The following is a 27,873-nucleotide window of genomic DNA, read 5'->3' on the forward strand; positions in this document are numbered from 1 at the left end:
TTTATCCATGAAATTGCTACCTCTAGACCGTTCTGACCTATTGGAACAGCAGTTTTGTCTGGCTCAACCCCACATACGGTAAGTGCTCAGATCACAAGATCTTAGTTCGTAAAACTGTAGTGATATTCTCCCTGCCCTCTGAGAAAGTGACAGTGGTGAAGGAGGGTGAGGGTTCCTTCGAGATGCGTTTTGTGCATTGTTTCACAAAAGCCAAAGTGCCTATCATGGGACTTGGCTGTCCGTCCACACCGCGTGAGGGCAGGAGGCGGCTAAGGACACCCCCTAGCTCACAGGAAGGACGCAGCTTCCCCCAGAAGGCGGCGAGTGAAAGCTGCACACCCAGGGTGGCAGATCAGTAGCCAAGGGAAAAGGCAGGATTGAAGGGCCAGAAACAGCTACCACCACTGTCACTGGGCATCTTCGAAGGGAACGCTGCATATGGTGTCTGTGTATATGTACTATACGTACTAACCAGGTACACACATAAATATTTAATATATAAAAAATAAAGTGCTTTCTAACAGGTCCCCAGGCAGGGACATTATAAAATATTTCACAAAACTGCAAAACAAAATCAGTACAATCAAAGAACACTACCTCCAACATACATGAAAACAGTCAAACACAGTATGTACAATCTGGTGGGTGCCCCAGGACAAACATCCTGTCATATACATGGTATATACATATATACTCTTTTACTCAATATATTATGACAATATATATTTTAAAATTCTGTTATAGACAAAAAGAAAAACCCCAAAAAACACAAAAGACGACCCCTACAAAAACACAACAAAGATCAAGCATGGGAGTCCGAGGCTGATAGCCCAGTGGCTGCGTCCGGGGGGCGTCCCCTGGCTGCCGCTGGGGAAAATGTGCCAGCGTTCCTTCCGCGGGTGCAGCGCCTCCACATCCTCCAAGGCACTGTGGGCGGCGGCGGTGAAGTTGGCATCACCAGTGGTGAGCAGGTCAAAGACACAGGACTGGAAATAGATGTCCTTCACTGGCATCTTCTCGTGGCACTGGGCATTGGCAGCCTCCAGTGTGTAGCCCGGCCAGGCCGGTGCCAGTGAGGTGCGAGGCACGCTGTGCCCCAGGATGGCAGACACCTGGCCCTGCCCGTCGTCGATGCGCTCGCTCAGGGGGCAGCCGTTGACACACAGCTGCAGGTCCTGACTTTCCTCGTAGGACATAGCCAGGTCCTCAGGCATGCGGATGGCGAGCGTCAGGTAGCGACCCAGCTGCCGCACGAAGACCGTGGTCCCTATGTAGTGGGCGTGCATCTCCACGTAGCGGCCGCTCTCCCTCTCCAAGATAAGCAGACTCTTGGTGTCGCCATCCCCGCCGCTGGTGCTGCCATCCACAAAGGCAGCCGGCAGGTCATCGGTCACAGCTTGGTACACTTTCTGATCTGTACACTCCTTGTGAGCTTTGAAGATGATGGTTATCTGGGGGAAGGAACACACACAAATTGAAACAGGCGGGCAGGGGCAGAGGTGGCGTCGCCCGCCAAGCTGGAGGTGAATGGCCAGAGACAGAATCTCTAAACTCACTCAGCCCATGGGCTCCTGCCTCGGAAATGAAAGGTATCATGGGTAAGGAAAAAGAAAAAGTCGTATAGGTTTAGAATAAAAATTTGATGCAAATCTGGGGAATGTACATTACAAAAAACTTTTTCTTTACTTTCCTAAAACAGAACTATGTTGCTGTTGGGGTACAGTGATTTTTACTGATAATCTGGTGTCCTGTCTTCTTCCCCAAACAGGTGAGGGGTGGTACAGCTCAGAGAAAAAGACTAAGTCAGGTAGAAACGTCAAGGGACGTAATTAATAATATACCCATCAGAACTCTGATTTCAACAAAGATTCTTCTACAAACTTTCTTACTAACACTCGGGAACAAAGCAGAGTTGAGGGGGGCCATCCCATCCACAGCCACCAATCATGTGCCTCAGCAAAGATTTCTCTAAGTCTCTTAATCAAATGTCTCACATGACTGGCTAATCCCTGTGACTTGGAAATCACTTGGCAAACACAGCTCCCAGGCCCTGGCAGAGAATAAATACCCTCAACCTAGTTACAGCAAATGTTTTCCCCAAACAGCACCAGGCCCTTGAACTTCTTGAATTTTTTCTCGAGCCAACTCTCAATTCTCCTAATTGAGCAGAAAAAACCTGATGCTATAGAAACTTTCCTTGTGTAAACCCATTTTCCTTCCTTATTTAGAACAATTACAAGACAACGTAATTGTTCACCTCCCAAATACTCCATATCCTCTGGTACACTTGGTGGAAGGGAAGAGGACTGAAGACAGACGGGGCCTTCTGGGTCACACAAGGTGGGAAGTAAGAACATTTTGAGATCTGTTGTTGTCAGGAACTGAAGTAATGGCTTTTCTTTCTTCTTAAAGGAAAAAAAAAAAAGTACTGGTCAAGGAAGAAGGTAGGCCACTCTACAGATTTCCCTGGATAGAGGAAACCTACCTCCTGCAAGGGAACTAATCCAAACAATAGACCCTTGTTAAAAAGGCCAGAAAATGCCCTGCCTGCCCCTCCTCACGCCTCTCGACAAGTCCTCAACGCCACCCTCAAGTTTATGTCTGAAGTTTTTTCCTCATCCAGGCCAGCATTTACTCACACTATTTAATTCCACATGTTCCCACTGGTGTTACTTGACTGGAATTTTCCAGCCATTTCATTTTACTTTAGCCAGTTATAAAGCTAGATCTGAACCAGCTGCACTGTAGCAACTGGTTAAATTCATATCCGTTGTTTGCAGCTGCAACTAAGAGCCAGACAATATGCTATGAAAATGCTTGGTTTTCTCTCTTCCTAATTACCCTGACCCACAATTTAATTTCACTACCAGCCTTCTCAGATTTCAACACCTTCTTAACAACCCAAAGGAGGTGTACCAAAGATGACTGCCGGAAATTTGTTGTGCATCCAACCATAGGACCTTCCAGAGTGAATGGGATTTTGAGCAAGCTATCTAATGGGACTATAAAATAGATTTATTTGTGGCTCTAAAGACAGTTTGACGAGTGTTTTTAGGGCAAGCTAGGATCCCTTGGAGGTGAAAAGATTAATTCAAGTAAATTCTGCACCTGAAAGAGTTGAAAGCTAATACAGATGGCTCCAATAAGGGTGAGTAAGACTTTTCATATAATCATTGTCTTCATTTTCAACTGGAGCATTCACATTCGAAGACTCCCTAGGCTAAGAAACCTCAAATTTAAACTAGATTAAAATTATTTGCAAGAATTAAGTACTCTTTTGTTCATCTCAGGAATAACAACAAGGAATTAGTTTTGTTGAGACAGTAAAACAGATCCATTTTCAAACTAATTCCCAAACGGGCAAGCCAGCCTAGTGTATTCACTAAGCACACCAATTCCAACTCAGGAGTCATTTCAAATACCTCATGCATTTCTGTCCTCTGCTAGGCCTGTGCCACTAACCCCCATGCCTCCAGAAGATTAACACTCAAAGCTTGACTTCTGCACCAGGATCTACACTGACCAAAGATCCCAGTTTACTTAACAGATTTTTGTCCAGTTTTCTAGGAGTCATTTTCTCCTTGAGACAGTGAAGCTGGTAGTAATTTTTCTCTCTTCTAACTGAACTCATTCTCACACAAAGCAAATAAACGTACAGAATTAGCCTGTGCATCAAAATACTGAGGGTGATAATGGATCTATCTCCAACCACGGAGATAGATGAGTTGTCCTCTAGTCTGAGTGTGTAGTGAAGAGGAATCTAGAGGTACAGTCAACGAAGGTGTAAAAAACACTAGGCAACTGTTGTACCTGACTTAACATTTTGTAATTTTAATTTTCTTCCTCATACAATTACAACTCAAGCTTTTAAAAAAGGCATTCAAGCCAGCTGGGGCCAGAAATTCATTTTCAGAAAAACCAAACTTGTTCATTCTTATTAAGGTTTAAAAAAAAAAAAATTTTTGGAAATTCCCAGTTTTTTTTCTATTTAAGCTCTAATAGCAAAACAGGATATTCAAAACTGTATTGTAATGCTTTCAAACAGATAATTTAGAAACATCAGCCATGCCGCTTACTTTCCCCTTCCGTGAACTGATCCATATGCTGTAATAACTTATTTTGGCACATCTCTTCTCTGCCAAACCATTTATTATTAATGGATGGCATTTCTGTGCATTTAAAACATCAATGCCTTTTGTTAAACCTTTCCCACCAAGTCCCTCTCAACCCCTACCTCAGACAAACTACTCTAGTTCTCCTCATTCATTTTTAATGCTTCACTCCCTGAGATCTTTACCACCCACACACGGTCTATTAGGAAGACAGAGATACCAGCTACAAATCAACCCTTCCACATGTGACAGAAGGATAGGAGGTCTGTTGTGAAAAATCAAAATTTAGAGGCACCTGCCACTCCTTTCCACCATGAAAAGAAAATGCATTAAGGAAAACAAGGTAGCCAAGGACGCAAAACCCAGGCACTGCTTTGCCAAGAGACAGACATGGCTTCCATAGGCTTGGCAGCTTTGCAAAGTGCTGGGCATAGGTTTTCAAACAGTAGATTCCCCGAACTCTGTACACTTAACTACTTGTGCTTCTTGTATTTTGGAAGAAACAATTACCAGTGTGTAGTCAGACTACTTGGTGCTACATGTGCAGGACCACACCAGGTTTGATATGAACCTGAGGATTCACCAGAATCCTTCAATTCTAGAACCGGACTCCCAGATCAAGGGACTCACAGCTGTTGGATTAAAATGGGCCAACAAAGTAACCTGAAATAGTCACAGAAATTAGTAGGAAGAGAGGGAAATACAATTTTGGTAAGTACCTGGTTAAAATTCTGCTTGAGGTAAAGGAAGGTAAAACAAATTCTATTTCATATAATTAGCTGACATGTCTACTGCATCAAATCCTCTGGGTGCAATTATAGGTTGAAAAAATAGGCACCTCTGGGAGGCTAAAACTGCTCACAGCCCCTTTTACTCTTAATCAGGTCAGTGGCATCCAGCCTCTACATTAAGTCCCCAAATGTGAGCAAAAATAAACTACTCCAGTAAGGGTACATGCTTCCAAAGAGAAAACTCCCATGGAATTGTGAATTTTCTGATTACATGGACCAGGAATAAAATAAAGATATCTACTTTTGCCACAGCAATCAGACAAGAAAAAGGAATCATTCCAAATTGGTAACGAATAGGTACAACAGTCACTATTTGCAGAGGACACTGATATAGCCTCACCAAAAACCCCATTAGAAGAAATCCGTAAAGTTACAGGACTTTAGATATCTGTTAGATAGATATCTAAAGATATAGATATCTATAAATAGATATCTGTTGCCTTTTTATACACTACTAAGAAGTTATTAAAGAGTAATTAAGAAAATTACCCCATTTATAATTGCATCAAAATGAACAAAATACCTAGGAACACCTTTAACCGAGTAGGTGACATACCTCTACTCTGGAAACTACAAAACAACGATGAAAGAAATTTAAGGGACAAATAAATAGATGTACAAATAATTAAGATACACATGCTCATGGCCTGGAAGAATACCATTAAAATGTCCACACTACCCAAAGCAGTCTACAAAGTAAACGCAATCTCCATCAAAATGCCAATAGCATTTTTCATCGACTATAATAAATAATCCTAAAGTTTGTATGAAATCCCCAAAGACCCTGGAGAGCTAAAACAATCTTAAGAACAACAAAGCTGGAGGCATCTCAATCCCTGATTTCAAGCTGCAGTACAAAGAGGTAGTAATCAAAACAGTAAGGTACTGGCACAAAAACAAATACAAATGTATATGGAACAGAATAGCCCAGAAAGAAACTCGTGCTTATATGGTCCATTAATCTGTGACAAAACAGAATAAGAACATACAATGGAGAAAAAAGTCTCTCCAATAAATGGTGTTGGGAAAAATAGACCATTTTCTTACACTATAAAGGTAAAATCAAAATGGATTAAAGACCTAAATGTGAGACTGGAAACCATAAAACTCTTTTAGAAGAAAACAGTAAACTCTTGAACATTAGACTTACCAACAATTTTCTTTGTATGTCTTCTCAGGCAAGGAAATCAAAAGCAAAAATAAACTACTGGGTCTACATCAAACTAAAAAGGTTTTGCATAGTGAAGGAAACCACCAAACAAAAAGGCAATCCACTGAGTGGAAGAAGGTATTTGCAAATGATGTACCTGGTAAGAGTAATTTTCAAGATACATAAAGGACACCAAAATAAATCCAATTAAGAATGGGCAGAGGAAAGGACTTAAAAATACAGATTCAAAGGGGGTACATGCACCCCGATGCTGATAGCATCATTATCAACAACAGTCAAACTATGGGAACAACTCAAGTGTCCATTGACCAACGAATGGATAAAGAAGATGTAGTATGTATGTATACATTGGATTACTCAGCCAACAAGAAATGAAATCTTGCCATCTGCGGCAACATGGATAGAGCTGGAATGTGTTATGCTAAGCAAAATAAGTCAGAGGAAAACAAATATATGATTTCACTCATACACTGAATTCAAGAAAAACTGATGAATGTGTGGGAAGGGGGAAAAAAAGGAGGAGAAGGGGGAGGCAAACCCTAAGAAACTCCCTAACAATAGGGAATAGAATGAGGGTTAACAGAAGGAGGTGGGTGGTGGATAAGGTAGACAGATGATGGGTATTTTTTTTTTAAAGATTTTATTTATTTGTCCAAGAGCACACAAACACAAACAAGGTGAGAGGGAGGAGCAGGCTCCCTGTCTAGCAAGGAGCCCGATGAGGGACTTGATCCCAGGACTCTGGGATGATGACCTGAGCCAAAAGTAGACACTTAACCGACTGAGCGATTCACGTGTCCCCAGATGATGCATATTACGGATGGTACTTGTGAGGAGCACTGGTGGTATATGTAAATGATAAATTACTGAATTCTACTCCTAAAACCAGTTACACTCTATGTTAACTAACTAGAACTTAAATAAAAATCTGTTAGAAAATATATGGGCAGAGGACCTGAATAGGTATTTTTCCAGAGAAGACCTACAGATGGCCAACAGACACGTGGAAAGATGTTCAATATCACTAATCATCTGGTAAATGCAAATCAAAACCACAACGAGCAATTACCTCACACCAGTCAGAAGGGCTAGTATCAAAAAGACAAGAAATAACAAGTACTGGTGAGAATGTAGAGTAAAGGAAACTGTTGGTGGGAATGTGAACCGGAGCAGCCACTTACAGAGCCACTGTGGAAAGCAGCATGGCAGTTCCTCCAAAACTTAAAAATAGAAATATCACACAACCCAGTAATTCCACTGCTTGGTCTTTTACCCAAAGAAAACAAAAACTGATCCGAAGAGATACATGTATCCCTAGGTTTATCTCAGTGTTATTTACAATCAACAAAATATGGGACCAACCTAGGTGTCTACTGAAGTAGAACGGATAAACACACATAAGGTGTTGCCATTTGCAAGAACATGGAGGGATGTAGAAGGTATTGCACTAAGTGAAGTAAATCAGAGAAAGAGATACCATATGATTTCATTTATACGTGGAATCTAGAAAACAAACTCAAAATAGACCAAACTGGTGGTGGGTGGGTGTGTGGGTGGATGGATGGGGGAAAGAGATAAAGGGGATTAAGAAGTACAAACTTCCAGTTATAACTCCTGGAGATGAGAAGTAAACAAAGGCAATATAGTCAGTAAGACTGTAACAACACTGTATAGTTACGAACAGTGATTACACTTACTGTGGTGAGCATTTTTTAATGTATGGAATTACTGAATCACTATGTTGTACACCTGAAACTAATGTAACATTGAGAAGAATACTTGAATTAAAAAACAGCATTTATATATATATATATAGAGAGAGAGAATTACATTTAAATTACATTAACAGCATTCACACACACACAGGATTTAGGGAAAATGTTCAGATGGTTACTAACATTTTTGTAAAATGTAATTTTACAATTAAGACTTCACGTATGTATCAAGTATCCACCTACAGGAAGGCTGAACTTCAGACGGAGAAGAGTTTATTTCGTTAAACGCGAACACAAAGATAGTACATGTGTTAAAGGGGAAGGCAGCAGATGAAAAATCTTACCCTAGATTCCTCTTCAGGCTGGAATGAGTGCTTAAGGGTCTGCTACCTTCAAAAGACATCTCAAATTAGGTTGCTCTGCCCTCAGAATCTCTTTGCACAGAGCTCTGTTCTAGGAGCACTTCCAGGATTCCAGAGAAAGGGAATGGATCAGCCTTATTTATTCTTCAGTGTTGCCCCAGGTAATACATGCAGGAACAAGGGCTGCCTTGGCTGCTGGAGGGCTTCTTGGCAGCAGCCAGAGAAAGAAGAAACCAAAGCAGAGGCGAAGGACACCCACAGCTGAGGCAGCTAGGGTGGTCCAGGGGAGAAGCATTAAGCTCAGGGGCTGGAAAGAATATGCAAGAGGGAAAGGGAAGCAGGCCCAGGGAGGATACATGAAAGAGGCACAAAAATGTCGACTTCCAAAGAGTAATTTCTGTACACTTAAAGCAAGGAAGGCTGGAAGTATAAATAGTCTCTGAGACAGCGAAATTGGGCCCGCTTCCTTGTACACACCAGAGCCATAAGGAGGAAGGGCCTGGAGTCCTCGAATCTTAGCCACTCAGGGGACTCAACATGGAACGTGTTTGCTGTGTTCAGACTTCGTGTTATAAGGAGGCCAGCAAGTACAGGAGGGACTCCCGAAAACTTCCAGATGGGAAGTTAGGCATGTGTGGACAGTATTCTGGGCCTCAGCTGTCACTGTACTTCAGACCAGAGGCCACAAGTATGGGGAAAGGTGAGAGCCAGGGCTGGAGGCAGTGACTGCCCCAGCACATTCTGCCTTCAGGGAATCTCCCTTCTGGGGGTGGAGTGGTCAGGGCTACAGATCCTGAGGCCCTAGAAGGGGACCCCTTGCAAACAGCTCTAGGCCTTGGTTCAGCACAGCTGTTGCACGAAGCAATGGGGATTAGGAAATCACAGCCTCCGATCATTTTTCAGTTTTGAGAGGTGATTTAAAAGGTAAAAGGGCTTGAAGGTCTTTACAGTACAGTCACACTCTACCACTTCTAGGTTCAATTTCAAGTTCCCAGGACTATTAAAAAAAAACAAAAAAAAACATTCACAAAAGAGGTGGTTAAAGGAGGTGACCCTCTATTTCAAGAAGCCAGTTAACTGAAATGCTACAAAACAATATCCTCTGTCTCCACTGGCCTGAGGCAGGGAGAGAGGAAGGCAGTAAAAGCACAGAAGCGCAGAGGGGGACACACGGACAGACGCACTCTCCCACACCTTTAGATCTAGAGATTAAACCCTGACGCCTGCATGTCAGAAGCAAATGCAGAGCAGAAGAGAACTTAGGGTTTAAATGCCGTCCTATCAATCTGCTCACAGTATACAGACTGTGTTCTAACACTCAAAGAACCCCACCAGAATTAGCCAAACATTCTTTTGGCTCCCACTCTTCAAATAACCAGCTAACTAGGACACAAAGAACTCCTCTTGCCACAGACCCAGTTTCGCCGAAAGCTCCTGCTACAAGCAACAGTGCGGTGTTGTCACTGCAAGCCCGTCTAGTTCGAGTCTGTACCTTGCATGTGTGTTGCTGTTCTTGTTGGTTATCACCTACAAGTTTAAAAAGTCCTTACATTACCCCACCCACGAGAACACAAAATTCAGAACGGTGGAAGAGCAAGTTCTACTGCAGTCAAAACAAAGACGGAATGGGCAAAGTAGACTTTGCCTTGCTCACTACTGTAGGTAACTTGTGACGTGCCACATTCCACACTGGCAGAAACTGTTTGGTTGGCATTAATTGAAGCCAAGAGAAAGGTACCAACTATCCAAGGTTTCCTTCTCGCCCCTTCCTCTCAAAATTCTGACTCACAGAAAATCTGGCAGGGCAGAGAGACACTGGGAAATGCCACAGTGAAAGCAGTTCTAACTCTCAGCTGTGTATCAGACTTGGCCTGTGCCTCTGGTTTCAACTGCGGAGCAGCGAGGCTCTGTTTAGAAGCAGCAGAGGCCCACAGCACAGTGATGGAATCCTGCCTGGCTTGGGCAGGAGTTGGGTTATTTTCATTTACAAATGGGGGATATTTTGAAAAGTCTCCTCCTCCTCCTAAACCACAGCTGGGACAGAGGGAGTGGCACAGTGAAGGAGGATTCAAAATACAGAACTCAGTAAATACGTAGATATAAACTTTATACAATTTTAAATGGTTTCTACTAACATCTTTAAGTCTCTTCATTCTAGAGAATTAAGATGGTAAAAGATCATTACGCAGAGTATTTGCATGCACACGGACAGCGTGATGATATGCAGCCTACACAGAAAGCACAGGGACGCCTCAGTGGCTCAGTTGGTTAAGCGTGTGCCTTAGGCTCAGCTCAGGTCGTGGTCCCGGGGTCCCGGGATAGAGCCCCACATTGGGCTCCTTGCTCAGAGGGGTGTGTGCTCGCCCACTGTACTTCCCCCAGTCCCCGCTCATGCATGCATGCTTAGCTCACTCTCTCTCTCATGCTCTCAAATAAACAAAATCTTTAAAAAAAAAAAAAAAAAGGACAAGTACAGCATAAACAATAATCAAGGTAGGCCCACTTATCTTATAAAATGATCTTTCACACTTGTGGATATATCGTACAGCTAATAATTTCTCCTCCTTTTTCTGCCTGCCCTTCCCCTCCCTCATACTTGGAAATCCTTTTACTTCCAGAAAATCTGTTGAACCTGTATGAAACAAAGTTGAGTATTTCCTGGGCCTCAAACCTTACATCCAATACAAACAGGAGCTATGCAGGAAATGGAAAAGGGAAAAATAACATTACCACCTGGAATTATAGCTGACTTCTGCTCTTCCGTTCTTCACAGTTTCAATATTCTTTCTACAATAAGTAAATTCAGGGAGGAGGAGATCACTGACAATATGCTTTCATGGGTTTTAAAAATGAGACAGGACCCAGAAAAATGAATTTAAGAATTGGGAGACTCTGACGGTCAAATTCTAGAAAGCTTTTGGTATTAAAGACCAATAACCTTTAAACAGTGGCAGCCAGGGTTCTAGACCCTGCTGGGAAGACAGAAATCCCAGTGTGAGGGGCCACCTTGACTGTGGTAAGTGGAAAGGGAGACTGTGCCAAATCCTGGGAGTAAAAACAGTGAACTGTGACCGCGAGCAGGGGGACAGTTATGCGCTGGCTACATTAGCCCATCTCTCTAGCCTTTCTTGACACCGGTGACAACTTGCTAAGTAGGAACACTGAGAGCCAGTCTACCAATGTTCTAGAAAAAGAAACCCTGAACGGCTAGTTTTACACACAGTGCACCACTGACTGCTGCAGGTTTGTTCTGTGCTTCGACTGAGAGGGAGACAGATCCCCCCTCTATCTCCCTCACCTGTTCCTCACCCCCACAGGGGGCCCTGTGACACGCAGTGGGTTCCAATGCAATGCTGAGTTAATCGTACGTTTTTATCAGAGAAAAGGCTACACTGAGCAGGAAGCTACAACTGCAAACTTCTTCCCCATCCGTTCCCCAATATGCCTCCATCGGTCCCTCTCTTTCTGTTTCGTAACTATTTTTACAAAAACGAAGACCAAGATAAGGAGCTATTATAAAGAGATGGCAAGAATTTCCTATGTAACAGATACTCACAACAAAAGAAAGAGCAATTTTAGCCATTAAAAGTTAGTAGCAATATATATGCAAGAAAGTTTGCGATCTTTGGAAAGAAAGGGCTTTTTTAAAGATTTTATTTATTTATTTGACAGACAGAGATCACAAGTAGGCAGAGAGGCAGGCAGAGAGAGAGTGGGGAAAGCAGGCTCCCAGGACCCTGAGATCATGACCTGAGCCAAAGGCAGAGGCTTAACCCACTGAGCCACCCAGGCGCCCCAGGTCTCTCTAATTTTAAGGAAAACACCACTGCCCCGTCTGTAACAATGCAACATCCAAGAACAGTGTCCACAGATGCACAATACAATCCTGCCGCTGGAATATGAGGCACTGTCTTTAGTTGATAAAAATAGGAATGATCACTATCGTGTAGCTCAGACTATCTCATAAAGATAATAAAAAACATAGTGGGGGGACAAACACTTGGCCACAAAGAAGATGCACTCGGCCTGGGGTTTAAAGAGGATGGTTTCTCCAACCTTGATCCAGAAATTGCTTAAAATGACAGTTGGAAGCCTTTGAAATGCAGGCATGCCCGGATTTTCCCTATTGTCCAATAGAGAATGGGTCCAGAACACTAGTTAACAAGCCTGTATACCGCTGTGAACAGCAGCTACAAGCGAAGGGGCATCAGAAAAGAGGGGAGGACTCAACTCCGGCTCGAGGACCCCACACAGGAGGATGTCTTGCTGCGAGGGAACATCTTGGGTTACACAGTTTGAAGGAAGCAGAGAGAAAGCAAGAACAAACTGAACAATCGAAGTCTTCCTTCGATGATCTCTACTATCATCAACCAGTCCAAGTTTTCAGGCATTTCCCAGAAAGTAGCTGGAATCTGGGCTTGAGGGATAATTATAATAATTTTCAGGCCATTTCCCAGAAAGTAGCTGGAAACTGGGACTGAGGGACTTTGAAAAATAGATAACTGCCGGGCCTGGCCCTCTTCCCACGCTTTGGATAGGCACTGGTGCTACTGCCGACGGGATTACCAGGAGCTGGAAGCCCCGAGCCATAGCAGTAACATTCGAGGTGTGCTGGAGCGCTTTCCCACCCGGCCTGCAGCCACCTGGCCTGATGAAGACAACACACCTCTTTCCCAAATGCAAACACTTTAAGGTAAACCATTTTTCTCACTCAAGGAGGAAGTATGGAAATTTCTGTAGCAGATCTATAAAGGAACCTGCTGTCAACCCCCCACCTCTCCTTCTCCTCATAATTTTGTTTTACTGAGATTGAAGGACAGGATGACAAAGCTGGAGTGATGGAAAAGGACACGATTACATTGAAACAAACAGAAAAATAAACCAAAGGTATCCAAAGCACTTGTAAAAAGTAAGTTTGAAAAGTATTCCCGTTGTTTAGGTGTACAGTAAATGCATTCTTGAAATTTTTTGGAAAAGGAATCACTTTAAATGTACCCGAGAGACGGGTAATCTTAATACACACTGCTAGGAACGTATCTGTAGAGTACAGAATCTTATCAGAGAATTCACCGCAAAATCACTTTCTGTAGCCATGGCATACACAAATCCTTAGAGTGCACCTGAACAGAAACAGACACACAGGAGACGAAGGGGCTGGCAAAGGGACCGCGCAAGAGGTGGAATAGGAGATAACCATCTGCACAGGTGATCTAGCCTAGTTACTGGTCTGAGGCCCAGGGGAGGTAGATACACATGTCCTCTCTGGAACCTAAAAAGTTTCCTCCTCCCCGCAAAATAAAAACTGCTTTTCTTTCCTATTTAGCCAACTCTGCCAGTTCTAAGCCTGTCCCTCTTGTCTCTCCTCTCCAGGGCCTGCAGGCCTGCAGCCGTTGCTCACAGCCAAAGGTGAGGGAGATGGCCCGGAGCTGGTGTGGATCTCAGTTGAGGCGGGCAGGTGTGCCAGAAAGCCCCACAGCCCCTGAGGTGGAGACAGAAAGCTAGCCCTGGCCTCCCCTTTAGGAGCACACCTCCTGGCAAAGGCACGAGACTCCTCTGAAGAGAGGGAGGCAGGCGCGGGATAGGGGGCGGTGGAGGGCTGAGGGGGTGGTGGTGGTGTGTGTGGGTGTGTGTGTGGCTAAAAGCACGAATGGCCTTCAGGAAGTATACCTGTAGCGCCACACTAAGGTTCCCAGGGCAGGGGGACAGAGAGGAGATGGGGGGGGGCGGGGAAGCTAAGGCCACACCACCCAGTGCCGCAGGTCTAGCTGCCCTAAACTCGCTGCTTGCTCTGTGGATGAAGGAAAAGGCTTAACTAAGAAATGGCCCCTTGAATGCAGAGGACTTCACTTTCTTTTATTCAGTTTAGATCTTTTTCCCCTCACCTTTTGTTTTTTTGTGATGAGAGAAAGGTACTTAAGGGCAGTTAGGGATCACAAAGAGGACCCCGAGACTGCTTGCTCAAGAAGCCACGTTCCCAGGACTGAGGTACTGTCTTAAGGACCTCACTGCGCCTCAAACCCTGGCTCAGTGACTTAGTTCAGTGCTGAACGTATTGAAATGAGTGAGTGCTTACAGACGACAATTTCAGCAGCACAGCTCACCAACGTCTACCACAGCACTGGTCAGCTTTTCCAGCTAGTGACACCAGCACATAGGTCATTAAAAATGCCTGACCCCAAGGATGATAGGGTATCTGTCGAGTGCAGTGCTAACTTACCAAGTAGCTGGTCTATGTACGTGCTTGTGGGCTCAGTCAAGCGGAGACCTGTACAAAAAAATCTTCTGAAAGGTTTTTTTTTTAAGTATTGCAGTAGACATTAAAAAAAAAAATCAGATCTTTTTGGGAACTTCAAATGTATTTTTTGCCTCAGTGTTATTTTTATTACCATCATTTTTTCATTGCTTAGAATTTTTAAAAGATTTCATTTTGGCCCTGGGTAGATAAAAGGAAATTGCACTGCAAAATTTTAGGCCTTTAGTTGTGCTTCACCAGCACAGTTCACATCAGCACTGAGATAGGTCTTTGGCAGTAACTTTCCAGATGCTTTTGGGAGCTTTGGAGAAAGCTGCAAAAAACAGAAGGAAAAAAACCCCACAACTATCAGAGGCAGGTGAAGCCATACAGTCATGGGCTCCTGAACAGCATGGTCACCAGATGTGGGAATTACTTTTCAACAGTGCACTAAAAGACCAAGTATTCTCATTGTCTGCTGGAATTTAAGTCAAGAGGACAGCTTGCCTCCCACATCCCTTTTGGGAAGGGCAAAACTTTTGATCCTTATCAAACTGTGGGAGAAAACGAAGCTGTACTTCTTATTCATTTGCTAAAAACGATGGCAGACCTGATCACAAATGAAATGGATCCCAACCTAAAGTACTTCAGTGTCAACTTCCATTTATAGAATATTGATACTCAAAAAAGGTAACTAGTTGTCCCAATTAATTCCAAAACGATCACTAAAAAGTACAGAATTTTGAAAGGCTAATTAACAAGTAGAAGTGACACACAAATGGATGGAAGGCATGGAAAATTAAATTTAAGGCTTGAGTATTTCCCCATGCACAAAGCACCTGCTACTCTCCAAAGTACCGCTGACTCCAAGCCCTCAGTTACCTATACTATCGACAGGACTTTCTCCATTCCCAGCGGAACCGCTTTTTTGATTTTTTGGTCTCACATTTTCCCTAAAGGTTATTCCCAGGTTTTATGCCCTAAGACGCTGCAGCAATGATGGATTTTTGGCCATAGTTTGTCTTATAACTTCATAATTGTGTAACTTTCTACTGTAACTTACAGCCAACACATATTTTAACATACAGATAGGAAAAACTATTTACATACTTATAAAAAGCAGTGGAAGAAAGGTTTATATGAGATGTAGGATTTGGAAAGGCAAGCCAGGGCTTTTACTGGGAGCTGAAGTGTAAACATTTTTGAGTTCCCCTAGATGTCTGGACTAATGTAACAGACTTCTTTGTTCTGAGCAACGACTTCTAATCTTAGATTTGTGAGACCCCTGGGTGTGAGACCTCTAGGTATCTCTGGAGGTGCTATAAAATTACCTCCTCAAAATGCCAAGTAAAATAATTCAAATTCACTTTAAAAACATGCCACCCATGTTTGGAGGCAAGGGAGGGTGTTCTGGAATCAAAAGAACAGTCATAAATATTACTAAAGCTTGATGCTTGTCAATTACATTTTAGTCTAAACCAACTGATGAATAAAGGAAATTGAGCAAGATGAAACAGTTCTGTGTGATTTTTGTGATTAGGGAAGACTGGGAAGGAGCTGGTTACTTGGGACAGTCTTTCTTCTGGAAAACCTTTTCTGACCCCTACATTTACTTACTAATGCCTGAATTAGCACTCACTGGCAATTGGGAACCTTGTTCCCAGCTCTTCACCCACTTGCACGGACACTGGTGCCTTAAAGTTGGTTTAAATGAACTCTATTAGGTATCAGTTTCTTTAAAACAAACAAACATACAAACAAACAAACAAGAATACAGACAGGCAGGGTTAGCTGAACTTACTTTTGTCAGTTTTCCCCCCGACTTCTTCATTAAATTGTTTTCCTGAGATTACATACTCGTTATACATCACTGCTCCACAATACCCAATTCTAAAATTGCTTAGTCATGACAAGGTTAATAACGAAAATACTCTGGGTTTGCCACTAGGAAGCTGGCCTATAGCCATTGTATTTTTACTAGTTTCCAAATTTCCAATAAATTATGTTTCCTGATGGGCTATTACCCCAGGTTTCAGAGCTTTCTCTGAACACCCAAGTGCATCATCAGAAAAGTCAGAATATGGATTTAGAAACCAAAGTGACAAAAGTCACACTCAAAAAAGACATCACAGAAAAAAAAGTATACATTTTCCCCTTAAACCAACCTGTCTTTTCACAGCAACTCAACTTGTGTTTTTTTAATTTTTCGTATCACTGCTTAAACTTAGACCCACATTTTACATAAGCCCTAAGATTCCAGTGAGAAATCTTTTACTAAATAATTTTCATTTAATCCTCCATTCACCCTGTTAACTGCTTGCCAAAAACAAGAAAAAGTTCCTTTTAAACTAGGTCTTCTGTATCATACTTCAAGAATTGTCCAAAGGAAAAAAAAATTGTCTTAAGAATCAAACACCTTCAAATTACAAGTCAGAAGGAAAAAAGTATACTTACTTTATTTGTAGCAGTAGCACTGGATCCAGGGACCACAGGCACATTCGTCACTTGAACTGAAAGATAATTATTATCTATGAGTGGCCAGGCTCCTTCCACTTTGCACGTCTGAAAGTGATCCTTGAAAGTTCTAAGGTGAGGATCTCCGAACAAGCCACAAAAAAGGTAACCAGGAGGGTTCAGATCCCCTCCCCCGTGTTCTCTGGCTCCTGCGTGGCTGTGATAGTTACAAGGGTCATGGGTCACTTCAGGGTTGGTGGAGGATGTGGGTCCGTCCTTAGAACAATTCCTCTGGCTCATGAGGTCACTGATACCCAACACAGCAGAATGGTATACCAGGTTACCACGGCAGGCTTTTGAAGTTCGCTGGGTGCAGCCAGCATAGGCACGCAGAGCCTTGCAAAACTCAGAGTCAAAGCCGTCAATGGCAGAGTTCAGGTGCGAAGTCAGGGCCACAAAGTCCGTGGTACATTTCTGGATTCGACACTGGGCCGGCTGTTGGCAGTCACCTATGAGAAAGAAGATAAGACCCAACATTTTTTTGAATGCTTTGCAACTTCCTGAGCTTCATGAGAAAATGACATCCTCCTTTGGAAACTGTTTGTTCCATCTCGTATCCTCCTATTTTAAGAAGGCCTTCAGAAATAGGGTTGCATTGTGCTTCTGTGTCTCTCATGAATTCAGCCACTGGGAGAAAAACTGCATGCAATCAGTTACCTTAAAACTTGAAATCATGAGCTGCTGTGAGTGAACACCAGTCTGGCCCAGTATTCTTACATAAAAATTATAAGGGAATGGCTAAATGGAGTACCTTTTCACCCCTGCTATTGTTTACAGATTTTGAGAAAGTTTCCTTTGCTCTAAGGCCAAGCCAAAGATGTGAACTTTGTTTTGATTTTGGAAAGGGCGTAAGTCATTTGCTTTGGAAAGCATAGCATCTATGCACAAAACCACAATTAAGGCTCCACGCCTCAGGTTGGGACCCCTAAATTATAGCATGATTAGTTAAAACCCCTTTCCCTGACTCTAGTACAGCTACAGGGTAACAAGAAAAAATCCAGGTACTAAGTTATTCTGTATTTCCTTAGGGGTGTCTATTAAGGAACTGTACATAAACTGACAATCTCCTGGGTGCTATGAAATCTGTTTTCTTAAAAAAATAGAGTGACTCATTGGATCAAGCTGTGTATTTACTTCTCCCTTAACATCCATCACTACTGGGTCCCAGATCACAAGCAGGTCATCAGGAAAGGTACACTAAATCAAAAAGGACACCAGATTGAAATCATACTGCAAGGACAGTTGATTCCACCAACTGTTTTATTAGAAAGAGAACCAGGGGGGCGCCTGGGTGGCTCAGTGGGTTAAAGCCTCTGCCTTTGGCTCAGGTCATGACCCCAGAGTCCTGGGATCCAGCCACACACCGTGCTCTCTGCTCAGCAGGGAGCCTGCTTCCTCCTCTCTCTCTCTCTCTCTCTGCCTACTTGTGATCTCTGTCAAATAAATAAATAAAATCTAAAAAAAAAAAAAAAAGAAAGAACGAGAACCAGGGAACTACAGCACACAGAATTCTTAGAGAATATATAAATGACTTCTTTCCTTAAGTCAACAGTTCAGATACACCTAATGATTAAAGCAAAGCTAAAATAATTAAAAAAAAAAAACACCCCAACTCCAACTGCCTTACTTTTTAAAAAAGTCAATTTTCAAATTATGTCTTGCCACTAGCTCCTCATATAAAAAGATTAAGAGGCGCCTGGGTGGCTCAGCTGGTTGAACACCCAACTCTTGATTTCAGCTCAGGTGAGGATCTTACCATCTTGGGATTGAGCTCCATGCCCAGCTCACTGTGAAGTCTGCTAGTCCCTCTTTCTCTGCTCCTCCTGCCTGCCTCCCTCCACCACCTCCGCCCCACCACATGCACACACTCTCTCAAAAAAAAAAAATAAAATCTTTTTAAAAAAATTAAAAACCTCTCAAAGCATGAAAAGATACAAGAATTGCCAATACTAGGTCAGTTGTGTGCGCCAGTTTTATATTCTGATCCATAAACTGGGAATGCTAGAATTACTGAAAAGGAAAATACTTTTCCTAAACATCCACCTCAAGTTTTATACAAACTAATTTTAACACGTACTTTGTGTTACTTAAACATTCTTTTTAGGTCTCTAAACTGGAGAAACTTTCCATACTTTCAAGTCTTAGACTCCTCAGCTCAGAAATGAGAGGAGGTGTTTTTGTGATTTGCCCCAGGCATAAAATATTTTATAATTCTTATTCTAGGTGACGGGAAAAAAAGAGTATATATTAAATATGTAATTATTTTAAGATGTGGGCATAAATTTCAGGATAGTATCAAGATTTAGGACTTCAGCTGATGAAGACTTAAAACTAACCCTAGTATCATTTTAGAAAAATACTTTAATCTTTCCAGTATTAAGGTGCTTTTAAACCTGAATGGAATAACCTGTAATCTCTGTTTCTGGCTTGAGTCAAGCAGAAAAGACTGGGGGATGACAACCTCTCAAGCCACCTCTCCCACTGTTTTTACATTTCAAAGACCAAGAAGGGAGAAATGTAGTCTAGATTGGGCTCTAATGTGAGTTTAAAAAAAAAAAAAATTACTGTTTTGGGGCTATGGACTTACACCTATCACTAAATCACATTAAAAAAAAAAATCACAAAAACACCTTCATGTGTTTGGCCTATCTCATGTTGGCTCATTCTAGAGTTGACAAAAGCAGCTCCTCTATTTACAGAATTCCTTTCTCCAAAGTAGATCAAGTCCTTTTCCACCGTTTGACTTAAAAAACCAAAAACCAACGAACAACCTCAAAGGCATTAAAGCCATTTTACATATTGGAAAAATCAAGACAAAGGGATATTAAAAGCCTTGTCGTGGCTGGATCATAAATAGCTAGAACAAAGTCCAGGATAAAGTGCCTTTCCTCAAATCTTTTCCTTCCTCAGGTCACAGATGCTCTAAATTCCTGATTCTCACAACAATAGCTGATAACTTAAAAAAAGACAACTCTTCTATCAATTATTATTTTTTTTCTTCTTAAATAAGATTTCACAGCAAGTAGAAAGCAAGGAAATAAAAACTGGGCCAAGATCAGTCAGTAAAGAACAGCTCCTAGACTATGAATAAATGACAGGACAGGAACTTTCCGCTAAACTTGCAATGCCTATTTGTTCTTTTTATGGTCTATAAAATCTATCCGAGCATACATTTACTTATAATTATTTTAAATAGTCATAAAATATCCAAAGTAAGAAGAGCATGAGATGCAGATATAACTGTTCGGAAGAGAAGTAGAATATAGATTCCTACCTCCTTTTCCTTCCTTGTCCTCCTCCCCTCTCCCTTTCTCCCAGCAGGCAGGTGCCAGTTCTTTTGAGAAATGTCACATCAAACAGAACTCCTTGTGTTCTTTTGCGTGGGATGCGCTTTCTGACAGCCTTTTCAAATAGAGATGGTGGGAAAAGAGGAGGACTAACTAGAGAGTGCATCTGGGTCAGCAGTTTCGGTCCATCACAGGCTCCTGTATAATGACTAATTCGCAGCATACACCCAGAAATATCCAGGCTTCATGAATTTATAATGACAGCGCACACTTTGCCTGTTACAGGCGGTAAAGTAAGCTTCCTGTCAAGATGCCAAGACAATGCAGAGCAGAAACAATCTCAACGATGTAGCCAACAAAGCCATGAAGAGTATGAGTAAGCAAGTAACTCCCATATTGCATCTCCATTCAGGAATTGTAGAGATTTGCTTAAAGTGGATGGGGGGGGGGGGAATGAAAGGACGTTTTTTATTTCCTAGAGCAGAAAACAAAATCTGCTGTTACAGATGTCTCCATTTTTCAAGTCAGATGATCAATGATTGGTGTGATAGTGTTTTCATTCCAGTTAATGAAAGTGCTAAAGGATTTGTGGGTCTACAGCTTTCGTTAATGATTCAAAGATCTCACCATTCAAGACCATTTCCTTGAGGCCAGGACCGCACGAGTGAATTTGCAGCACAATCACCAGTTTATAATAAAAGAAATAAGATATGCTGAAGCTGAATTAAGTGAAACGCAGGGCCATATGGGGTGCCGAGGCAAATTATAATGGATCCAGGCATAAAACATATGGTAGCCCATCTGCAAAGAGCACTCCACTAGGCTCTCTGAAGAGAAACAATCTTTGCATTTCAATACCAACACTCTTCAAAGAAATCTTTCAAAAAAGGAGCCTTTTTTAACCAAATTAATCATTCCACCCCAACAAGTTGTCCACAGGTATCACTCACCACGGAAACTCTAGGTAGAATCCAATGGTGACTTTAGTGAAGACCCACGAAGATACTGAGAGGAGTTTCACATCCCAAGTTCTTGAAATAAGGCAGCTTAAACATTGTAACAACTTAAGTTTTTCATTACTGGCCAGAAAAGAAATTTTCAAGGACCACATTCCAATTTTGTCTTAGAACCCTCTGACAAGGAAGGGAAACAATATCCAAGCAGTCATGAGGGACACACAGTCCTAAAGAATACTTCAATTTCCATTTCAAGAAACACACACTTTGACATTAAGAAGACAGATTCTTCACACAAAACACTCCTGAATGTAGCTTTTGACACATGATTAAAAATGTCCATGTGACCATAAACAGGTTGACATTACTAAGATTCTAAAGTCACTCATTTAAAACCTTAATCACTGTAAGGTTTATCACTTACTATCACTTACTTAATCACTTACTATCACACCCTATGTTCCCCCAAGTGAGTGTTAAAACGCAGCTGTTCCATCACAATGCAAAGTTACGAAAAGTAAATTAAGTCTCCTCAAACGCCACATTTTTTCCCCATTACTTAAAAGACCTCCCAGATTTTTAGCAAGGCTGCTATGACTTCATAAATAAATACGACTCCACACAGTTGGGAGGCATTACAGTTCAGGATTCTCCAGATCAGAGCGCGTTGAGACTGCGGTCATAAAATACAGGACAAAAAAAGTCTCGAAGAAAAACTTATCTCATGCTCTAGTTGTTCTCAAAACAGAATTTATCTTTCAGTCTGACACTAAATTAATTCTTTAGACAAACTCCTAGACGTGGCCCTTACTTATAAAGAACGTCCTAAATATCCGGCGCCCCCCACCCCCGGCTTTACTGAGATACAGCTCACATAGAACATTGTGTTAATGCAACTTATTTCACAAGAAAAATAAGTACCACCTGCTAGAAGGCTCGTCTGCAGGCCTACTTCGGTAAGAACAGACAACTCACTCTTGCTTCCACAGGGGAAGCGCCGACCTCCAGAAAGCCTTGTGAGATCTGTCAACCCCTCCTGGAACCCGAAAACACGCGGCGAGCCACAAAGCACTAGTTTCCTCAAAGAGGGTGAAAGCTGAATTAAAAGCAGCTTTCGCAAATACGAAAGAAATTCCTGTTTTAAAAAGTTACTTCGAGATTAACCCCCACGTTTTCAAATTCCGGTGAAAATCTCTACACGTGGGGCGATTTCTCCCCCTCATCGCCACCCCCAATTCCAGAGAAGCAGCACAAGGCTCCCTGTCTCCCCTCGAAGGGGGCGGCGGCGGCGGAAACCTGATCCCAGACTGACTTTCAGTAAACACCAAGACAGTGAGCAATAAAGCACCCGGAACATTTGTCCCGGGGGCGCAGCCCCCGCCGCCCCCGCGCTCTAAATCTTTGATAAGCGTCTGTTGGGAAGATTTACCAACGGTCCCAGTCGAAGGCGGGGAAACTGGAGGGAGGGAAAGAGGCCTCTCCACTGCGCCCTGGGCGCGCCGCTCGACCCCGCGGGTGTGTTCGTACCGCCGCGCCCCGAGCCCGGCAAAGGTGCAGGTCTGGAGCCCGTGAGGCCTCTCCGGTCTCGCCACGCCACGCCGCCCTTCTGCCCCAACGTGTGCCTTCGGGACCGGGGTGTTTGGGAACAAAGCACTCGGCCCTGGGCTGGCTACCCTCGCGCGCGCGCCTCATACCTGCGTGGAGCAGCCCGAGGCTGAGCAGTAGCAGCAGCAGCAACGCCAGGGGCGGCGGGCAGAGCTGGGGGCGGCGGCGCTGCTCAGCCCCGGCGGCAGCAGCGGAGGCGGCGGCAGCGGCGCAGGAAGGTGCTGCTCTCAAGCCCATGCCCGTCCATGCAGGTCTCGTGGGCTCCGGCGAGGGCGGCGGCGCGGGCGCCGTGTCGGGTTCGTGGCCGTGGCCGTGGCTGCGGCATGGACTGGGGGACGCTCCTCGCTTCCTCTTCTTCCTCCTTCAGGCCCGCGTCGGATACGGGCCGCCGCCACCGCCGCAGCGAAAAGCGCGCCGCGGGCGGAGCGAGGCGGCGGCGGCGGCGGCAACGGGGCGCAGCGGCATCGCGGCGGCCGGAGGCGGCGGGCGGGGCAAAGGGGGCGGGAGAAAAGACACAAAGACGGTGAGCTTAGCGCTGAGCCCGGCCCCAAAAGCGCGGGCGCCCGGGTCCCGGCCAGCGTGGGCTCAGCGGGCGTGGACCCACCGGAGGCGCGCCCAGCCCTAACGAGAAGCCGCTGGCAGCCCCGGATATCTCTGCGCGGCGGACCTGCGGTCAATCAATCTCAGCCCCGCACTGCCGCCCCGCCCTCCTTACACGCGCCAATCCACGTTGTCCCCACCCCCCGGCCTAGCCCCTCCCTCCCACCCCATTGGCTGTAAGCGCGGGACCTCTGGGCCCAGCCCGCCACTCACAGGGCCCAAAGCGCCCGCCCCCCGCACCTCCTCCCGCCCTCAGCGTGCTCATTGTAATTCGAGTTCCGCGTCCGCTGGCTGAGAGTCCGGTCCGCCGCGCCCGGGTTCAACCTCCCTCCTGCTCCCTCCTCTTCTCTCCCCTTTCCGCGATCTACTGTTTCCTTGTGCCCGACAGAAACTGCCGACGGCAACTCTCTTGTCGGCGTAACAAAAGCACCCGGCTTTTGACTTCCCCTTTAATAGGTGTTGATTGGGTTTAACTTCCCCTGAAGGTTTTTGGGTGTGTGTGTGTGTGTGTGTGTGTCTGTGTGTGTGTGTCTGTGTGTTTTAGATCACCCCCACTCTGTCCCTCCGGCTCCTGAAAGGAAGTGGGCGCTTTTACCCGGAGCCGTGCGACAGGTCCCTTCGCAGCCAATCACATCTGCGGAACCGCGTTCCGAGCCTTTTCCGGACGTTTTGTAAAGCTAGCACCCAGAGGCGTTGGAAATCCGAACGTGACCTGCGGTCCGGAACAGATCGGATGGGCTGGGAAGGTACCCACCAGCAACCGGCGGAATTCGCGGGCAGCTGTGCGAGGCTCTGGCGTTATTGTTCCTCTGACATTTCCCTTCCTGAAAGCAACGGGGAGGAGTCTGAGAGTGGGCGAACTTCAACGTGTTCGGTTACAATGTAATTAGATTAATGAGGATAGTGAGTTTTTAATGCAGTGTGGAGTAATTACGCCATCGTTTCTTGTTGCTCGGTGGCTTTTCCACGAATTTTCTTAGTCTATTAGCATATTAATTCAATGGCAGGTCACTTTCTACTTTGGTCACTTGGATCGACGCAAAAATGAGGGGGAAAGACCCAATCGTGTGCCAGGAAAAGAGGTTGCCAAATCTTGTCACAGGAAAGCATGTTGTGAGGTTGATGATAGGTTCCAATTTGTTATCAGTAGGTGTGAAGTGGTATCTAATCTAAAGAATGGCTTCAAAGGCTAGGAGCTACTTCCACTGTCCTTGCCTTTGCCATTCCTCCAAGAGGCTCGGGGTTGCCGTTTTAAATTCACTTATACCCAAATTGCAGTTTGCAACCGTACGGGTTCACTACTCATAATCTCTAATTAGCAATTTCGTATCAACCACCGACACGTTAATACTCCACATGTAACAATGTGCTAATCAATGGACTAGGATAATTGAGGGCAACCCTTCGATCACTCCGGCTTACTCATTAGACACATTATGAACTGTACAAACCACTAGGTCCCTAATGAAGGATGTCTATCTATTTTTACTGTAACTTTTCATTACTTACCTATTACATACTATGATGACTCAAGTGGTAAACACACCTTTCACTGCCCAAGATATAATCCAAACCTTGTGTATATCCATAATATGCTTAATAATAGCTTCAGAGTTGCCTGGAGAAATGACTTTTCGCAGGCAGAGTTATCTGATAATGATTTTTAGATAGTATTGTGGAGTAAATACTATGAGACCAAAAATTTATTCTCTTGCAATTATTACATGAAATACATGAACTGAAATTAGTGAAATGCTGGTAAACATCTTTTAAAAGAAACCAAATCTGAGCAGTTTTTCAAAGTATTTTGCTAACAAAGACTAACAATAAGATGTTTCTTTTCCCTTAACCCAAGATTTAATTCGACCCCTATGAAAGAAGCATGCCACTTTATTGATCATACTTCAAAACACATAACCGAAAGTTAAGGATCAAATTCAGTTTAGATGGGGTTTTTTTTCCGCTATCATTACTTTCACTGATTTCTCCCCCTGCCACTTCTCCCCCACCTCCTTATCCTGTTTCTTAAACACACAGTGCTCTAAATTATTTTATCAATAGAGGGCATCCTCGAGCCACTACAAATTCTTGTATAGAAATGGAACTGTATTTCAGAGGGAAAACTTCATTTTTTTCTAAGGTGCTTTATTGCTCATCTGTTGTAAAATTTGACAAGCCCAAGATTTATAAGGCTAACAATTCATTTTTTATTACCACATAAGTGTTCAGCCTGCTTGAGTAAAATGTTAATTTTCACAATTAAACCGCAGGGTGGTTCCTGTTTTCAAGTCTTTAGGTCAGTTGACATACTCGCAGGGTAAATTCGGACTGTTAGCAAGATCCCGAATGGGCTTGGAAAGCAAGAGCTTGGTGAATGGTCGCTTATAGCGCATCCATTCCTCCAGCTCGAATACCATAAGTTAAGCAGGATTTTAAGATTCTGTAAAGAAAAATCTGGGGATTTTCCTCCCATAAAGTCAATGACTTATAAAAGTCTTACATCTTAATCAGAAAAAAAAAAATCATGACGTGACAGCTTGCACAACTCACACACCCACCCTATTTCTTGTCACTTGTACTCTTTCTCTCTTCATCTTTGTTTTCAGGAAGGAAAGATGAGACCAGAACAGCACAATTAGAGGACACAGCAAAGCATCCCATGGTATGAACGTGTAAGTGAACAGAATTAAAACACATGCCAGCAACATGAATGGATTCTGAATAAGAATTCAAAGTTTCTTTTCCTGAACCTATACACGCTGTCTTAACTATTCCCCTGTTGATTTATCTCCATTTCCAGACATCTAACACGAGGGGCTCACCTAGGACAGAGGAGCTAGGGAGCTGACCGCGATAACGATTTGTGCAACCCATTCTAGAGTAAGCCCCCCCCCCCCGCCCTGCTCTCTAGTCCAGGGTGACCGCAAAGCGGGGGCTGAAATAGCCCGGAGTCCGACAGCCCAGCAGCAAGCAGCTAGTGGCTTGTACTTACATCATTCTTAACCCTTCCGATCCTGGAGGGGGCTTGACGGGATCAGGGGGCCCCCGAGCTCTGGAGCACGCAGGACCTGGGTGTGAGAGAAGACCCCAGAGCCTGGCGTGAGCGCTGCGCCCCCGGAAGGAGGGGGCCCGGGGCGTGAGTGGGGCTCATCACCCGAGAGTACACAGCCGGCGCCCACGATCCCTGCGGGCTCTGCAGCGGATCACACCGCTCAAAGCGGCAGGTGCAAAAAGCATTTGGGAGCCGCTTGCCAGCGCGCGGAGGTAATGCGCTTCCTGTCCATTTATCTCAGGAAACCAGCGCAGCCTTCTCTTCCAAACAAAATTAACCTCTCATTAGCCAGCCACTGACTCCCGAGAAGACCTTAAAAGCTTTACCAGCTCGCTAATGTATTTAGGCTTTTCTTCCAGGCAAACGGGGCCGCAGTGGTGACTGTCATCAGCCCTGGGGGGTTCCTCTGGGTTCCCCTGGGAGCCAACCGCTTCGCTTCCTTCCCGCTCCCGCCCCCGGCCTCAAGTCTAGGAAACTCTGGCCAATCTGGATCCCAGTTTGTGGTACTCCGCAGACCCGACACGCCTGAACGGACTTGACACCACAAGTCGCCAAAACAAGTTCCCACTAGTTTCAAGAGCGCCCCTCATATCAAATACTCAGCTCGCCTATCTTCAAGAAATGGGGAAGGGTACCCTGGAGGTACTTCTATGGACAGCTGTCCCTGGGTCATAGGCACTGACTGTCCTTTACAGCGCCAGCCGTTTACGCAGCAGGGACAGGAAGCAATGATCCGAGGTACAGGGAGTAGCGTCAGCTAGGATCTAGCCGATTCCAGGAGTGGAGAATCAAATGTGGTTCTAGGTCTGCAAGAGAAGCCTTTTGGAGCGTTGGGGGTGTTCTCACCCTGGCCTCCCGCCGCCCTGAGGCTGGCAGATTTATACCACACAGGTGGACCAAGACCTAAACAAAACAGTCTGGGCCTCTGCCTGCTGCTCGCCCCCCACGTCCCCCTTGGCCCACCGCAAACTTCGACAAAATAAACAACTCACCACAGGCATTCCCTTGTCTGCAGCGCGACGCTTGCCAGCTGGGAAAATAAGCCGCAAGCCACGCGGCGGGGGCGCAGAGGGAGGGCAGCGCGGCGCCCGCCTCTCTCCCCCAGGTGGGGGCAGCGATACCCGGGGGCAGGACGGAGGCTCCGCCTTGGGGGCCGCTTTCTCGCCTCCCTGACTGCTGAGTGAGCGCCGAGCGAGGGGCTGCGCCCTTCCAGCCAGCGCGATCTCTCGGCCACCCAGGGAAGGGGGCGGGGAGGCAAATCACTCAGTTCCCTCCCGCGTTCTCGAAGTGTCTTTCTCTCGCCTTAGGTCTCAAAGAAGACCAAGCCTAGGGGCCTTCACCCCACCCCCTCCAGCCCCACACCGCCCCCTGTCGGCACTACCCGGATCTTTCCGGCGCCGCCGAAGAGTGGCGGGGACCGGCGTCCCAGAGTCCCAGCCTCCGGGTCCCCGCTCTGCTCTCTCCATGCTCACCGCC

General features: G+C 44.7%; 1 protein-coding gene across 1 annotated transcript; it reads right to left on the reverse strand.

Moving 5' to 3' along the window:
* RGMB (repulsive guidance molecule BMP co-receptor b) lies at positions 1 to 27,667 on the reverse strand. The gene is made up of 5 exons (XM_032845877.1): positions 27,390 to 27,667; positions 26,338 to 26,413; positions 22,835 to 23,106; positions 16,838 to 17,346; positions 1 to 1,451 (listed from the first exon to the last, which is right to left on the reverse strand). Exons 2-5 carry the CDS (start codon positions 26,340 to 26,342, stop codon positions 783 to 785), a joined length of 1,455 nt encoding a protein of 484 aa, XP_032701768.1. The 5' UTR covers positions 26,343 to 26,413; positions 27,390 to 27,667; the 3' UTR covers positions 1 to 782.
* Between the last annotated feature and the right edge of the window lie 206 nt (positions 27,668 to 27,873).

This window comes from Lontra canadensis, unplaced genomic scaffold (assembly GCF_010015895.1).
Source record: "Lontra canadensis isolate GAN:19392208 unplaced genomic scaffold, GSC_riverotter_1.0 scaffold4, whole genome shotgun sequence".
Classification (NCBI taxonomy): Eukaryota; Metazoa; Chordata; class Mammalia; order Carnivora; family Mustelidae; genus Lontra; species Lontra canadensis.

Excerpts from the sequence above, each read along its gene's own strand:
- RGMB (XM_032845877.1), bottom strand. Across the intron at positions 17,347-22,834 it reads CCTCGGGCTGCTCCACGCAG|GTGACTGCCAACAGCCGGCC; the intron begins GTATGAGGCGCG and ends TCTTTCTCATAG. Across the intron at positions 1,452-16,837 it reads GTGCTACTGCTACAAATAAA|ATAACCATCATCTTCAAAGC; the intron begins GTAAGTATACTT and ends TCCTTCCCCCAG.